The following is a 16,523-nucleotide window of genomic DNA, read 5'->3' as shown; positions in this document are numbered from 1 at the left end:
GCATGCCCAATATATTGCTTTGTACTTAAGTGGTATACCAGTGTGAATATTGTAATGCAAACTTATGATCATGAACACACAAAACAATAACAACAGATAGATATTGTCAAGGGTATGGAGCACATTTATTTCCGAAGCAGTGTAAATACAGTAGATAGACACTGTGTCTATCACTTTAGACATGTGATGCTATAGTTTCATACATTTCCATCTGGACTCTAGATGGATTGCAATTCAGAAAACAAAGTGCAATCAATGCACTATGGTTAGCATCCAACCTGCAGTGTGTTTGTTTTGGTCTGAGTGGCTTCCTTATGTAACCCATTATACCAGCCTGTCTCAGTCATGTTTCGTCTTCAATTGATTCATGTTGTTCCCAGCGTGATATTCAATCTGTTACACATTCTATCATTATCTTAATGACACACTCACGCAAGAACACACGCATAGCACACTTTACGTAAACGTTTGTGAGAATTATGATTTATAGACCATTATTACGCCATGCCATGGTCTTGCTCTCTTTAATTGGTAGTTAAAACACAACACACTCCAGTAAAGGACAGTATGTAACGGGCAACAAACACCTCGTCCTTTTGTTATCGCTATTCCAGATAGATTCATTATCTGTCTGATCAGTTTGTGTGGCCACTTATTAAGTACAGAATGGCTAAGTCATATCAGAGGCATTAGCCTTTCTCATATGACATGAGTATGATGACAAGTTAAAATAAAAACAGGGGGAGACAAAAAGAGTAAGAAATGTTCAAATTCCTATTCTGATGAAGGCCAAATAACCAAGCTTTCAATAGTTGATTCAATAAAATGTGTTTTTAATGGTGAGTGAACGTTGTGCCTTTTCCTTTTCAATAAGAAAGAAAACTTTGGGCTTGATCAATGCATGAAAGCTTTAGTTTCATCATAACTGTTCTGACATTTAAAATATGTTTAAAAGGTAAATTAGTTAAATTAGGGTACTTCTCTGTCAGTTTGGGAGGAGTTATAGGACAGGCTCATTAGAATGGCATAAACAGAACAGTATCAAACACATGGCAATCACGTTTGACTCTATTCCATTCCAGCCAATAAAATTAGCCCAGCCTCATCTGCATGGAACTGAACCTGACAAATGTCACCTATTACAGCAGACAGGAAAGAAAAATGTCCTTTATTTTAAAGGCTGCCTCCTTCCTGTTATATCTAACTTCTGGGTACATTACCTGTTATATGCATCCAACTTCATAACAATGTGAATGAGAGGAAAAGGCCTATTTTGCCAACAGAACTCATTAGGAACTGTTAAGAATTGTGTTAAGGTTTGGCTTATGTCTGAAGCTGTTAAAATATGTCAATTACATCTATGTATTACGTAATCATATCTAGGTATGGTACTATAATGTATGAAAGCATTTCAGTAGTAGTGCTACCGAATCCCAGTGAGATAAACGGCAGCATTGTTTATTTAACTAAGCATCATCATCGTCTTCTAATATTATTGACTATTCCTACTGAAACAAGTTTCCCCAAATCAGAACTGACCCTGTAACTGTAATTCACAATGATCCCAAGAACTAGATGATTCCTGCATAGGGCTGGCACAATTATCATATAATCATCTAACTGACAATAACTGTAAAAAAATAATCATAATTTTCATCATAGTCTTACTGCATTTATTTTAGGAGACGAGGGGATTCAACTTTATATTCAAGTAGACATAGTTTATCCGATAGCATTTTGCAAGCAGCACGGTCGGTAGGAGAAGCTTCATTTCCAAAGTTCCAAGTGATCAACTCCATTAGTTTGATACAGGGGTGTCACCAAAGCAGTGTTGTTTTCATTAGGTATGTAGTAGCTAAAGATGCATTATGATGCATTACAAGGTCAAAACATTTTTCAACTAAAATTTCAATTTGTTACCCTAAAATCCCACAATCGTCACAACTCTAGCATGAGACAAATTCTAGATAGGTATGTTGTGAAGGGGAGGTGTAGTAATGGTGACAAAGGTGATTGACAGCTGACACGGTCTACGTTCCAATATCCATACTAGCAGACCACTTAGAATGAAGTAGTCTATTGAGCATTCATGCAGTATAAGTGCTACGCTAGTGAGGGTATTGGAAAAGAGCCACTGTTGTTGCTGTATCACTGGTCTTTGTCAGGCTTGTAGATGGAGAGGGTTCTGGCTGAGGGGTCGGAGGCATTGATCCAGCGGGGCATCCAGTAGTGGCTGAGCCACTTAGCCTGGCCCGGGTAATGCTTCTCAAACACCTGGCGGTAGAAGTACGCCTCTTTGGTTCTGGGAGGGAGGAACGGGAATGTCTTAGGAGCTTTCTCCAGATCGTAGTCGTTCACCTTGGAGGAGAGAAAGAAGGAGTCAGAATGTCCGGGTGTGCATATGTCATGTATGCCAGCGTGCCTGTGTGTGTACGGCGTGTCTGCTGCATGCGTGTGTGTGTGTGTACCTCAGACTCCATTTGGTCCTGCAGGCTGTTGTACCAGGACTTCTTGACAGAAGTCATTCCGTCGCTGAAGGCCTCTTTGCGTCTCCATAGGATCTCGTCTGGGATCAGGTTCAGACCTTTAAATGAGTCTCTGAGGAGGTGCTTCTCCACTCCATCCTGGTTACACACACACATACATCCCTCAGTGAAACTGAACTGTGTTTGGAATTATAGCACCGGAATCCTTTACATGTTTGGAAACTGATATTTGCTTCAAGGACTCTGATTTGGATACACAACACTGACAACAATCCCTCAAGAGACACTTTTGCAATAATACATTACTTTCATACTCTATTATCTGAGGTGTATTATCTCATCAGAGCCACATCTACAGGATAGGGATATAGGGATAGTGAGGATATGGTGATTGGGGCTAAGGAGACTGACCTTAGGTTGCCTCATCTCCTCAGGCAGGGAAAGGTAGTACGCTGTGAACCTGTGGTCCAGGAAAGGCACTCTCAGCTCCAGACTGTAGAGAGAAGAGGAAGTCAGTTAGGTGCCATCTTTAAAACGTACTTCTTCTGTAATGATCTACATCTTGTCAAAAGAAAGAAGGAAGAGAGCAGATAGTGGTCTGATGAGTTTGAGGAAAGGATGTAAAAAGGAATGAGTGTATTGAAAAAGATGCCCGTGCCCGTGTGCAGCGGTTGTACGGTCGGCTCTCAGGACGTCAAAGAGGTAGAGCTCCTTCATCAGACGAACACTCTCCTCTGCTGCTGCCTTGGGCGTGGGAGCCTGGAGCAGGAAGCAACAACTCAGTTCATATTCCCAGACATAACAACTGGTTCCAGGGTTGGGGTTAATTCCATCATCAATTAAGTCGAACCACAAATGTCCTATTGATTTCTATGACCATATTTTTTTCATTCATGCACTTCCTGAATTGACTACTGCATTCACCACAACCCTGACTGGTACATGGAAATTGGTGAGTGAGAGAGAATGACATCTCTGATGTGGAACAAACTTACCTTATGGAAGTAGATGTACCCCTGTGTCAGCTCATCAGAGCCCTCCCCAGAGAAGATCACCACGCTGTCAGTCTTCTCACGGATGTACTTTGACACTAGGTACATGCCTGCAGAATGAGAAAGGATTATTGGACCAGAATTGAGTTGAAGTAGGCCACACTCACTAATCTCCCAGGATTCAAACCAGCCAATCAGAAGGAAAAGGTATGCAGCCTGACCAGACTCCCTTTGTCCAGGTCAGTGGGTACATTGAGAAGGTACAACAAAACTGTCTAGTGTCAAGGTATTTCACAAATGCGTCACCCTCATAGCCTATTCATTTAGCTTAAGTGGGATACCACTTCTGCTTGGTGTTTGGAGATCTAGGCTGATGTAAGACGGGATAGTGTACTCTCACCGACAGAGGCGCGTATGGTGGTGATGTCATAGGTCTCCAGGTGAAAGATGACCTCCTCCACGGCTTTGAAACCTTCCTCAGGGGTGAAGTTGACCTCGTGGTGCTCACTGTTGATGTACGACGCCACCTGGAACACCACAAGACATTCACCAAGACATTAATTCGCGTATTATCTACTTATTGCCTTCAACTTAAGATAATTCTCTTTTCCAATTACAACCTGACCAGGAGGGAGCAGTGAATTCACAGGCGGCTTCACAAAGGAGTATTTATCATTATATTTGTTTTATTCTATTCTGTTATTTTTGTATTATTTTATACTCTCATTTATAATGGCTTGTAAGCTATAATGTACTGGGTAAAAGATGCTACAAAAATAAAGTTGGATTATTACTGATTATGAAGTTATACTGTTATGAAACCAATTGACTAGCCTGCTAATATTGTTGCACTAGCTAAGTCTAGGAGGCCTAGACTTAGGCCTAGTTAACTGGTCTGTAACCTGATTTAAGGTGTGCATCTATGTGAGAAATCAGCGTATGAGGACCGTGTTGTACGTACATGTGCCCAGGAGACAGCAAACTTACCAGGATCCAGGGCCAGCTCCGTCCTGACTCTTATGGGTTGGCTAGCCCAAGAGGATTATTGTTTGTTGTTGAAAAGGGTGACCAACATAGATACTTACAAAAATAAACTTCCAAAGCCGCTCCAAAACTAAAGATATCAAACAAAAAAACAAAGACCGGCAGGCTCTACGGCCACCTCTGAAGGATCCCCGCCTGCACCTGATTGCGCTTTATCAAGGCTTGGCAGAGCACCTAGACGCGGTTGCTGCTGCCCCCTGGGGGATGGAGTGTGGAAGTGTCGAGTCATGCTCCTAAGACCTAACCTACCCAAACTGTTCCATAACAATATGAGAATCATCATTATTATAATGCAGTCTCTCTATGGAGCCTGGAGGGAGCCTCCCACCATGCGAGCAGCCAGGATGTCTGGGCTGTCTTCAGCCCCGATAGCGAAGGTCTGGATGGGGTACTTCAACTTCTCCTCTTTGGCCAGTTTGACCAGCGTAGCTGCCACCAGACTGGAGTCTAGACCACCTGGTAGAAAGATACAGTAACAGTCATGAACATGATTTACTAGCTTATTGAACGTGCAATTTGACCTATGGTGTAATGACAATAAGCAAGTATTCTAATTTATTTGCACAGACAAGCATAAGTGAAAAAGTAACAGATCTCAAGCATTACTTACGCAAGAGTTCATGTGTGACACTACACAAAGAAGAAGAAAAAATACTCTGCAATAGCCATTATTTGTACCTGAGAGAAGACAGCCGATCCTCCTATGGGCCATGAGTCGTTTCCGGACAGCGTTCTCAAACAAAGACCGGATGTTGCTCTTCACTGTCTCTGGGACAAAACCTACAGAGGACAGCAAGAGATCTTACTGTCATCACACAGGGACCGGTCAACTGAATGGTTAAAGACCAGCAAATCAACTCCGACATACTACACATCCAACTCCTATTGTCAGTGACTACAATGACTTCAGTTGGACAACAGGCTTCATTCATGGCAATGCCCTCAACACCAAAAACTGCCTCCTGAAACAATCAGTAAGCCATTCCTCCCTTCATCTTAGGTGTCAAACAACATTTATCACCTTTCACTGATAGCTGGCTACAGGTAGTGGTACTGTTACATAATCAGTAACCTTGACCCACATTATGGCCGCTGTCAATCAAGATGCTGACGTTATGGAAATACTATGGATGTGTGTGTGTGTGTGTGTGTGTGTGTGTGTGTGTGTGTGTATGCGTACCGGAGGGTAGCATTTCTACCGTGTCATAGGCAGCGTGGCTGGGCTCCTGGGTGCAGTAGTGGAAGCGGTCCATCTGAATAGACTCTACCTTCCCAGTGGGCTTCAGGTCAAACACCTCAAAGTGCCCCGGGAGGAACGGAGTGATCTTAGGAGGAGAAGACATGGAGTGGGTGATATCAGTCAGACCTGGGAACAAACACACAAAACATTTTAACAAATAACATGGTAACACTTTACATGACGTTAGTGTTACTACACATGTATAACATCATTATACACTACTACTATCATCTTATTAACAAGCTGTTACATTGTACTTTACAAATTGAATTTCAGTTGCATAGCAATAGAGTTAAGCAGTTTTTGTAATTACACAATATATATTTTTTTTACTCAAACATTAAAGTTCATTCTATTCTGAATAGGGATTGTTCTTTAATCCACTTGTGTAGCAACTAAAACCACTCAACCCCAAATGAGATGTCAAGTAAGTAGTCCCCCCTCACCTTTAGCCTCAGAGCTCACAGCCAGGAAGCCGTTGTCGGTCAGTAGTTTGAACATGGGTCGCACACCATACGTATCCCTCCCCAGGAACACTTTCCTATTGGCTGTGTCCAGGAGGATGAAGGCGAACACTCCGTCCAATAGGGACGCCATCTTCTGAATGCCGAACCGCTCGTACAGGTGAAGCAGGATCTCACCGTCTACTTTGGTCTGGTAGTCAGTAAACTCAAACTGCTTCTTCAGCTAAAGAAGGAAAAAGATGAAGAAAAGTATCAGAATTATTATGAGATAAGACATTACAAGTGGTCATACATGCTCATGACATACACTCCCCAAACATATTTATTTGTACATTTTTTGCCTCAATACTCCAGCATTTTGGATTTGAGATCAAATGTTTTCTATGAGGCGACAGAATGTCACCTTTTATTTGAGGGTATTTTCATACATATCTGTTTTACCGTTTAGAAATGAATGTGCTTTATGTATTTAGTCTCCCCATTTGAAGGTGTCATATGTATTTGGACAAATTCACTTATAGTTTATTAAATTGTCAAAAGTATAGTATTTGGTCCCATATTCCTAGCATGTAATGACTACATCAAGCTTGTGACTACAAACTTGAATGCATTTGCAGTTTGTGCCCAATAGAAATGAATAGTAAATAATGTAGTGTCATTTTGGAATCACTTTTATTGCAAATAACAATGGAATTGTTTCGGAACACTTCTACATTAATGTGGATGCTACCATGATGATAGATAATCCTGATTGAAATCTTGAATAATGATGAGACAAAGATCATGTCACCAGAACATCCCATCCTCTCACGACTACAAATAACAGGGGAGGTTAGCATTTTCAGTTGGGGGGTATGCTATTTATGCTTCTGTTACTTTCTCATTTAGTTCTCTCTCAAATGTTTTTTTCCATTTGGCATTTTTAATGATTATACAGATAACAGACAGCACAGGTAGAGGGCAAAACACACACAGATCCCCTACCAAATCAAACTCACTCCAACCCCCCCATGCTCCAACAGAATACACACAGATCCCCTACAAACTCAAACCCATCCCAACCTCCCCATGCTCCAACAGAATACACACAGATCCCCTACCAACTCAACAACCCACTCCAACCCCCCCATGCTCTAACAGAATACACACAGATCCCCTACCAACTCAAACCCACTCCAACCCCCCCATGCTCTAACAGAATACACACACAGATCCCCTACCAACTCAAACCAACTTCCAAACCCCCATGCTCCAACGAATACACACAGAATCCCCTATCAACTCAAACCCACTCCACCCCCCATCTCCAACAGAACACACACAGATCCCCTACCAACCAAACCCACTCCAACCCCCCCATGCTCCAACAGAATACACACAGATCCCCTACAAACTCAAACCCATCCCAACCTCCCCATGCTCCAACAGAATACACACAGATCCCTACCAACTCAAACCCACTCCAACCCCCATGGTCCAACAGAACACACACAGATCCCCTACAAACTCAAACCACTCCAACCTCCCCCATGCTCAAAGAATACACAACAGATCCCCTACCAACTCAAACCAACTCAACCCCCCCATGCTCCAACAGAATACACACAGATCCCCTATCAACTCAAACCCACTCCAACCCCCATGCTCCAACAGAACACACACAGATCCCCTACCAACTCAAACCCACTCCAACCCCCCCATGCTCCAACAGAATACACACAGATCCCCTACCACTCAAAACCCACTCCAACCACCCAACGCTCCAACAGAACACACACAGACCCCTACCAACTCAAACCCACTCCAACCCCCCCATGCTCCAACAGAACTACACACAGATCCCCTTACCAACTCAAACCCACTCCAACCCCCCATGCTCCAACAGAAACACACACAGTCCCCTATCAACTCAAACCCACTCCAACCTCCCCATGCTCTAACAGAATACACACAGATCCCCTACCAACTCAAACCAACTCAAACCCCCCCATGCTCCAACAGAATACACACAGATCCCCTATCAACTCAAACCCACTCCACCCCCCCATGCTCCAACAGAACACACCACAGATCCCCTACCAACTCAAACCCACTCCAACCCCCCATGCTCCAACAGAATACACACAGATCCCTACCAACTCAAACCCACTCCAACCACCCAACGCTCCAACAGAACACACACAGATCCCCTACCAACTCAAACCCACTCCAACCCCCCATGCTCCAACAGAACACACACAGATCCCCTACCAAACTCAAACCCACTCCAACCCCCCATGCTCCAACAGAACACACACAGATCCCCTATCAACTCAACACACTCCACCCCCCATGCTCCAACAGAACACACACACGATCCCTACCAACTCAAACCCACTCCAACCCCCCCATGCTCCAACACAATAACACACAGATCCCCTACCAACTCAAACCCACTCCAACCCACCAACGCTTCCAACAGAAACACACAGATCCCCTACCAACTCAAACCCACCCCACCCCCCATGCTCCAACAGAATACACACAGATCCCCTACCAAATCAAACCCACTCCAACCCCCCCATGCTCCAACAGAATACACACAGATCCCCTACCAAATCAAACCCACTCCCAACCCCCCATGCTCCAACAGAATACACACAGATCCCCTACCAAATCAAAACCCACTCCAACCCCCCATGCTCCAAACAGAATACACACAGATCCCCTACCAAATCAAACCCACTCCAACCCCCCCATGCTCCAACAGAATACACCACAGATCCCCTACCAAATCAAACCCACTTCCAACCCCCCCATGCTCCAACAGAATACACACAGATCCCCTACCAAATCAAACCCACTCCAACCCCCCCATGCTCCAACAGAATACACACAGATCCCCTACCAAATCAAACCCACTCCAACCCCCCCATGCTCCAACAGAGCCCCAACCCCATATCAGACTTAAAGCAGGCATGATATAGAATTTCAGTAATATAATCAAATAACAAAAAGAAACAAAGATATAATCAAACCAATAGTTTTTTAAAAAAGGTGATAAATTGTAATTTGGGTTGGTTTATGGAGTTGTGAAATTAGCTGGGTCCATGTCTCCTACAAAGGATAGGAAAGGTTGCCAGGTATTATAAAATGTAATTGCGGTCACTCTTCATTATCTAAACGCTAAAACAGATATGTATGAAAAAAGCCTCAAATAAAAGGTGACATTCTGTACTGTCGCCACATATAAAACATTTGATCTCAAATCCAAAATGCTGGAGCATACAGCCTAATTAAAAGTTTTAGCTTCACTGTCCAAATAAATACATAGGGGAGTGTACATGCTCATGACATACATGCTGATAATCACAATGGTTTGTAGGAAGGGTATGCACAATCAAATCCAACAAATGCAGGGTACATAAGATGTGCAATATAATAAGTTAGTGCATTGATTTAAAGACAGTAGGAAGATCATATTGATAATGGTATTCTCTATCTTCGCTCCTGGTTCTCAAACTCACATGAACAAAAGATGGCCTAAACTTCTTTGGCCACACACAGTACCAGTCAAAAGTTAAGACACACCTACTCATTCAAGGGTTTCTTTATTTTCTACATTGTAGAATAATAGTGAAGATATCAAAACTATGAAATAACACATATGGAATCATGTAGTAACAAAAAAAGTATTAGACAAATCAAAATATATTTTAGATTTGAAAATCTTCAAATTAGCCACTCTTTGCCTTGATGACAGCTTTGCACACTCTTGGTAGTTACCTGGAATGAATTTCAATTAACAGGTGTGCCTTGTTAAAAGTTAGCTAACTATAGCTACTGAAACAGATGTCATTTTGCTATGTTTTTGGGGAAGAACATTGTTTGCATCCAAGAGCTAGATAGCTTTTTTTTAATGACCAGCACTGTAGATGCGCGAGACAACTTTACCACCATCATAGATTACGTATTGATGAATAGTTGTGACATATGAAATACGAGGGAGTGTAATAACTACGTAAAAAAATTATCAATGCATAAAATGATTGTGACGTGCAGTCATATTCAGGTCTTAATTGGTCAACAAGCTCATTTGACATGTCAAACAGTGTTATTTGACACGCAAAGACCCAAACGGCGTTCCATAGTATGATGAATCAGTATTAGTATGATGAATAGTATTAATGAAACAGCCCAGCAAGTAAGTGAAAGAAATAGGTTTTGATTATGTTTGACTAGTAATGGGGACATACATAAACACCAACAAAATAACTTTTTGGTCAGTGTGGTGTGTGTGTGTGTGTGTGTGTGTGTGTAACCTTTATTTAACTAGGCAAGTCAGTTGAACAACTTCTTCAGGATTGGTGGGTAACCTGCGGGACGGTTGAGCTAACGTAGACTAATGTGATTAGCATGATGTTGTGAGTAACAAGAACATTTCCCAGGAAATAGCCATATCTGATAATGGCAGAAAGCTTAAATTCTTGTTAATCTAACTGCACTGTCCAATTTACAGTAGCTATTAAAGTGAAAGAATACCATGCTATTGTTTGAGGAGAGTGCACAGTTTTGAACAAGAAAAGTTATTAATAAACAAATGAGGCACATTTGGGCAGTAAATCTTTGAACAGAAATGCAACGGTTCATTGGATCAGAGTAAAACTTTGCACATACACTGCTGCCATCTAGTGGCCTATATCTAAATCGTACCTGGGCTGGAATAATACAGTTGTGGCCAAAAGACACAAATATTAATTTCACAAAGTTTGCTGCCTCAGTGTCTTTAGATTTTTGTCAGATGTTACTATGGAATACTGAAGTATAATTACAAGCATTTCATGAGTGTAAGTGTTCATAAGCTTTTATTGACAATTACATGAAGTTGATGCAGAGAGTCAATATTTGCAGTGTTGACCCTTCTTTTTCAAGACCTCTGCAATCCGCCCTGGCATGCTGTTAATTAACTTCTGGGCCACATCCTGACTAATGGCAGCCCATTCTTGCATAATCCATGCTTGGTTTTTGTGGTTGGTTTTTGTTTGTCCACCCGCCTCTTGAGGATTGACCACAAGTTCTCAATGGGATTAAGGTCTGGGGAGTTTCCTGGCCATGGACACAAAATATTGATGTTTTGTTCCCCGAGACACTTAGTTATCACTTTTGCCTTATGGCAAGGTGCTCCATCATGCTGGAAAATGCATTGTTCGTCACCAAACTGCTCCTGGATGGTTGGGAGAAGATGCTCTCGGAGGATGTGTTGGTACCATTCTTTATTCATGGCTGTGTTCTTAGGCAAAATTGTGCGTGAGCCCACTCCCTTGGCTGAGAAGCAACCCCACACACGAATGGTCTCAGGATGCTTTACTGTTGGCATGACACAGGACTGATGGTAGCGCTCACCTTGTCTTCTCTGGACAAGCTTTTTTCCGGATGCCCCAAACAATCGGAAAGGGGATTCATCAGAGAAAATGACTTTGCCCCAGTCCCCAGCAGTCTAATCCCTTGGTTTCTCAAATGATTGCCTCGCCTGGTTCACCAACTACTTCTCCAATAGAGTTCAGTATGACAAATCGGAGGGCCTGTGTCCGGACCTCTGGCAGACTCTATGGGGGTGCCACAAGGTTCAATTCTCGGGTCGACTCTGTTCTCTGTATTACATCAATGATGTCGCTCTTGCTGGTGGTGATTCTCTGATCCACCTCTACGCAGACGACACCATTCTGTATACCTCTGGCCCTCCTTTGGACACTGTTGACTAACCTCCAGATGAGCTTCAATGCCATACAACTCTCCTTCCGGTTAGACTGTAAACTCTCCTTCGACTGACATTAAACATCTCCAATCCAAAATTAAATCTAAAATCGGCTTCCTATTTCGCAACAAAGCATCCTTCACTCATGCTGCCAAACATACCCTCGTAAAACTGACCATCCTACCGATCCTCGACGATGTCATTTACAAAATAGCCTCCAACACTCTACTCAACAAATTGGATGCAGTGCCATCCATTTTGTCACCAAAGACCCATATACTATCCACCACTGCAACCTGTATGCTCTCGATGGCTGACCCTCACTTCCTACTCGTCGCCAAACCTACTGGCTCCAGGTCATCTACAAGTCTCTGCTAGGTAAAGCCCTGCCTTATCTCAGCTCACTGGTCACCATAGCAGCACCCACCCGTAGCACGAGCTCAAGCAGGTATATCTCACTGGTCACCCCCAAAGCCAATTCATCCTTTGGCCGCCTCTCCTTCCAGTTCTCTGCTGCCAATGACTGGAACGAACTGCAAAAATCTCTAAAGCTGGAGACTCATATCTCCCTCACTAGCTTTAAGCACCAGCTGTCAGAGCAGCTCACAGATCACTGCACCTGTACATAACTCATCTGTAAATAGCCCATCCAATCTACCTCATCCCCATACTGTATTTATTTATTTATCTTGCTCCTTTGCACCCCAGTATCTCTACTTGCACATTCATCTTCTGCACATCCTACCATTCCAGTGTTAAATTTCTATATTGTAATTACTTCGCCACCATGGCATATTAATTGCCTTACCTCTCTTATCCTACCTCATTTGCACATGCTGTATATAGATTTTTCTACTGTATTATTGATTGTATGATTGTTTATTCCATGTGTAACTCTGTGTTGTTGTATGTGTCGAACTGCTTTGCTTTATCTTGGCCAGGTCGCAGTTGCAAATGAGAACTTGTTCTCAACTAGCCTACCTGGTTAAATAAAGGTTAAATAAAAAAATAAAAGTACCCTTTGCAGAATATCAGTCTGTCCCTGATGTTTTTCCTGGAGAGAAGTGGCTTCTTTGCTGCCCTTCTTGACACCAGGCCATCCTCCAAATGTCTTCGCCTCACTGTGCGTGCAGATGCACTCACACCTGCCTGCTGCCATTCCTGAGCAAGCTCTGTACTGGTGGTGCCCCGATCCCGCAGCTGAAAAACTTTAGGAGACGTCCTGGAGCTTGCTGGACTTTCTTGGGCACCCTGAAGCCTTCTTCACAACAATTGAACCGCTCTCCTTGAAGTTCTTGATGAACCGATAAATGGTTGATTTAGGTGCAATCTTACTTGCAGCAATATCCTTGCCTTGCCCTTTTTGTGCAAAGCAATGATGACGGCACATGTTTCCTTGCAGGTAACAATGGTTGACAGAGGAAGAACAATGATTCCAAGCACCAACCTCTTTTTGAAGCTTCCAGTCTGTTATTCGAACTCAATCAGCATGACAGAGTGATCTCCAGCCTTGTCCTCGTCAACACTCAATGAGAGAATCACTGACATGTCAGCTGGTCCTTTTGTGGCAGGGCTGAAATGCAGTGGAAATGTTTTTTTGGTATTCAGTTAATTTGCATGGCAAAGGGGGACTTTTCAATTAATTACAATTCATCTGATCACTCTTCATAAAATTCTGGAGTATATGCAAATTGCCATCATACAAACTGAGGCAGCAGACTTTGTGGAAATTAATATTTGGCCACGGCTGTACATTATGGCCTTTCTCTTGCATTTAAAAAATGATGGTACAAAAAAAAGGTTGTTTTTTTATTTGTATTATCTTTACCAGATCTAATGTGTTACATTTTCCTACATTCCATTCATATTTCCACAAACGTCAAAGTGTTTCCTTTCAAATGGTACCAAGAAAATGCATATCCTATATTTAGGGCATGAGCTACAGGCAGTTAAGATTTAGGTATGTCATTTTAGGCAAAAAAAAAAAAAAAAAAAAAGGGGGCCAATCCTTAAGAGGTTATTAAGAACAAATTCGTATTTACAATGACCGCCTACCCCGGCCGACAATGGGCCAATTGTGCACCGCCCTATGGGACTCCCAATCACGGCCGGATGTGATACAGCCTAGATTTGAACCAGGGACTGTAGTGACGCCTCTTGCACTGAGATGCAGTGGCTTAGACCGCTGTGTCCATGTGTGTTAACTATTTAACTGTACTAGACCGCTTAAAAGGCCACTAAAAATGTTCATATTGGTAATCGGTATCTTTTTTTGGCAAGGAAAATATTGGATATCATATAGGCCAAAAACGTCATTTCATATTTTGATGTCTTCACTATTATTCTACAATGTAGAAAATACTAAAAATAAAGAAAAACCTTTGAATGAGTAAGTGTCCAAACTTTTGACTGGTACTTTAAGTCCCTTTGGCAAAAGGATAGTGCCTTTTTAAGAAAAGAGGAGTTGACTAGCCTAAAGCCATCACCCCACTAACGTTAGTATGTCCCTGCTTCGTAACTAGCAAGTAGAAACTGAATATGTTCCACACCAAAACTTGTCCAGTTCGCAGAGGTCTAGTCCCATCTCCATACCTACAGTTGCCTGGGGTCCAGAAGCTTGGATTCCAGGCTATACCTTATGTGTCTATGGGCCATAACTACTATGTGGTTTGTAGATCTCCTACCCTAGTTTCACGGCACAAATTCCAGGCTATGATAGGAGATCTACAAACCACACAGTAGTTATGGCCCATAGACACATAATGTATAGCCTGGAATCCACATAGTTTCACATCACAATTTCCAGGCTATGTGGATTCCAGGCTATACATTATGTGTCTATGGGCCATAACTACTGTGTGGTTTGTAGACCTATTGATCCTGGGATTTGTGAAACAATGTGGATTCCAGGCTAGACATACCGTGTCGTGGTTGTAGATCTCCCCGTTGTAGACGAGCCATAGGTAGGGGAACTTCTTGATGCGGATGGGTTGCATGCCATACAGCTGGTCTACGATAGCCAGGCGATGGAAGCCGAAGCAACAGTTTGTGAAGCCGTTGACATTCTCAAAACGAAAAGCGTCTGGGCCCCGGTGGGCGATCTTCATAGCGTTGGTGCACTGAACCGACAGGCACTCATCACTGCCAAACAAGGCCCAAATACCACACATCCTGGAGATGGAGAGGTGAGAGAGAGGAGAAGGGAAAGGAGAAATGGAGAAATAGATAGGGGGGTTAATAAATACATGCAACAAGAGACTAGTGCCCCTTCAGCAACTGTTCTTTACAACTTTGTATAACCTTAAGGGTTATACAACGGACTATTGGACATATTGTACCTTTGCAAATCAGATAGCCACTCTTATAGTTTCCTATATCCCGAGTGGCGCAGCAGTCTAAGGCACTGCATCTCAGTGCTAGAGACCCTGCTATGGACTCTGGTTTGATTCCAGGCTGTATCACAACCAGCCGTGATTGGGAGTCCCATAGGGCGGCGCACAATCAATCCAGCGTCGTACGGGTTTGGCCAGTGTAGGCCGTCAGTGTAAATAAGAATGTTCTGACTTGCCTGGTTACATAAAGGTTCAATAAAATACCACTATCATACTTTATTACTAAACTATTGATGTCAAAAAAGTATTATGCTGTGGATTTAATATAATTCAGCAGTAAGTGAGATTTTAAAACATAGCTTTCCAAACTTTGTACTACAGCATTGGCAGATTGACACCTGCTTGAGTGCTGAATCACATCCAGTTAAGCTGATGATAGAATTGGACAAGCCCCACGATACACTGTATTGTAACGACCCTGGGTTTATGAGCGCGAATATCGACTTCACCGCTTGAGCATACTTTTGGGGCACAGTCGATTGCGTTCGATACCAGCTCCCTGCCTGTTTCTTTACAGTATCATTGACGTCAATTTACGAAGTATTATTTATCGATTCGTGACACACAAAAAAAAAAGTTTGATCCAGATCATTAACGATACAAAAAATAAAAAAAATAAACCGTTTAGGCAAGTTACATACCGGAAACTGTTTCATAATGTGAGTCCCCATCACATTTAATAAAACAAATACTGTGTAAAGGTATATTCCATGTGGCTTTGTCATGACGCACAAAATACCCGGCAATAGAAAGAACGAGTAACAGTTATCTTCATATGAGAAATGAAAGACACATTCGATTAAAAGGCATGGCAGATAGTTCACTGAAAGACATACCTTTATTTCGTTTTATTTCGTGGACACAAAAGGGTGAAGCAATATTATTCTCCTCAGCGGCGGAATGATGCAACGAGAGAACAAACGATTACACTGACAACGTACTTCCTGAACTGGAAGATGGGCGTGACTTGCAACATCAGGTTAAGATTGCATCAATTTACGCTTACATTTGAGATTATCAGATTTCACATACATTCTAGTTAGTTTTCCAGCCAAAGGTGTCATGTGACTATAGACATATGTTCATATATAAGCATAGATACATATAGAATATGAATGGTATTAGATTTCAACATGGCAAAAGGGGGTCAACGTAATAAAAAAGGTGCATC

General features: G+C 42.4%; 1 protein-coding gene across 2 annotated transcripts; it reads right to left on the bottom strand.

Annotated features, from left to right (window-relative positions):
• Window positions 1-816: 816 nt before the first annotated feature.
• LOC111955843 (asparagine synthetase [glutamine-hydrolyzing]) lies at window positions 817-16,290 on the bottom strand. Of its 2 annotated transcripts, none has more exons than XM_023976184.2 (12): window positions 16,189-16,290; window positions 14,882-15,137; window positions 6,209-6,449; window positions 5,703-5,888; window positions 5,201-5,302; window positions 4,851-4,978; window positions 3,879-4,005; window positions 3,482-3,588; window positions 3,145-3,245; window positions 2,898-2,979; window positions 2,469-2,624; window positions 817-2,358 (listed from the first exon to the last, which is right to left on the bottom strand). In XM_023976184.2, exons 2-12 carry the CDS (start codon window positions 15,128-15,130, stop codon window positions 2,149-2,151), a joined length of 1,689 nt encoding a protein of 562 aa, XP_023831952.1. In that variant the 5' UTR covers window positions 15,131-15,137; window positions 16,189-16,290; the 3' UTR covers window positions 817-2,148. The 2 variants fall into 2 exon arrangements, with proteins under 2 accessions (XP_023831952.1, XP_023831953.1); XM_023976185.2 differs by having other exon boundaries at window positions 14,882-15,131.
• Between the last annotated feature and the right edge of the window lie 233 nt (window positions 16,291-16,523).

This window comes from Salvelinus sp. IW2-2015, linkage group LG31 (assembly GCF_002910315.2).
Source record: "Salvelinus sp. IW2-2015 linkage group LG31, ASM291031v2, whole genome shotgun sequence".
Taxonomy (NCBI): Eukaryota; Metazoa; Chordata; class Actinopteri; order Salmoniformes; family Salmonidae; genus Salvelinus; species Salvelinus sp. IW2-2015.
Note: the sequence above shows the minus strand (reverse complement) of the source record. Positions and strands in the feature narration are given on the sequence as shown.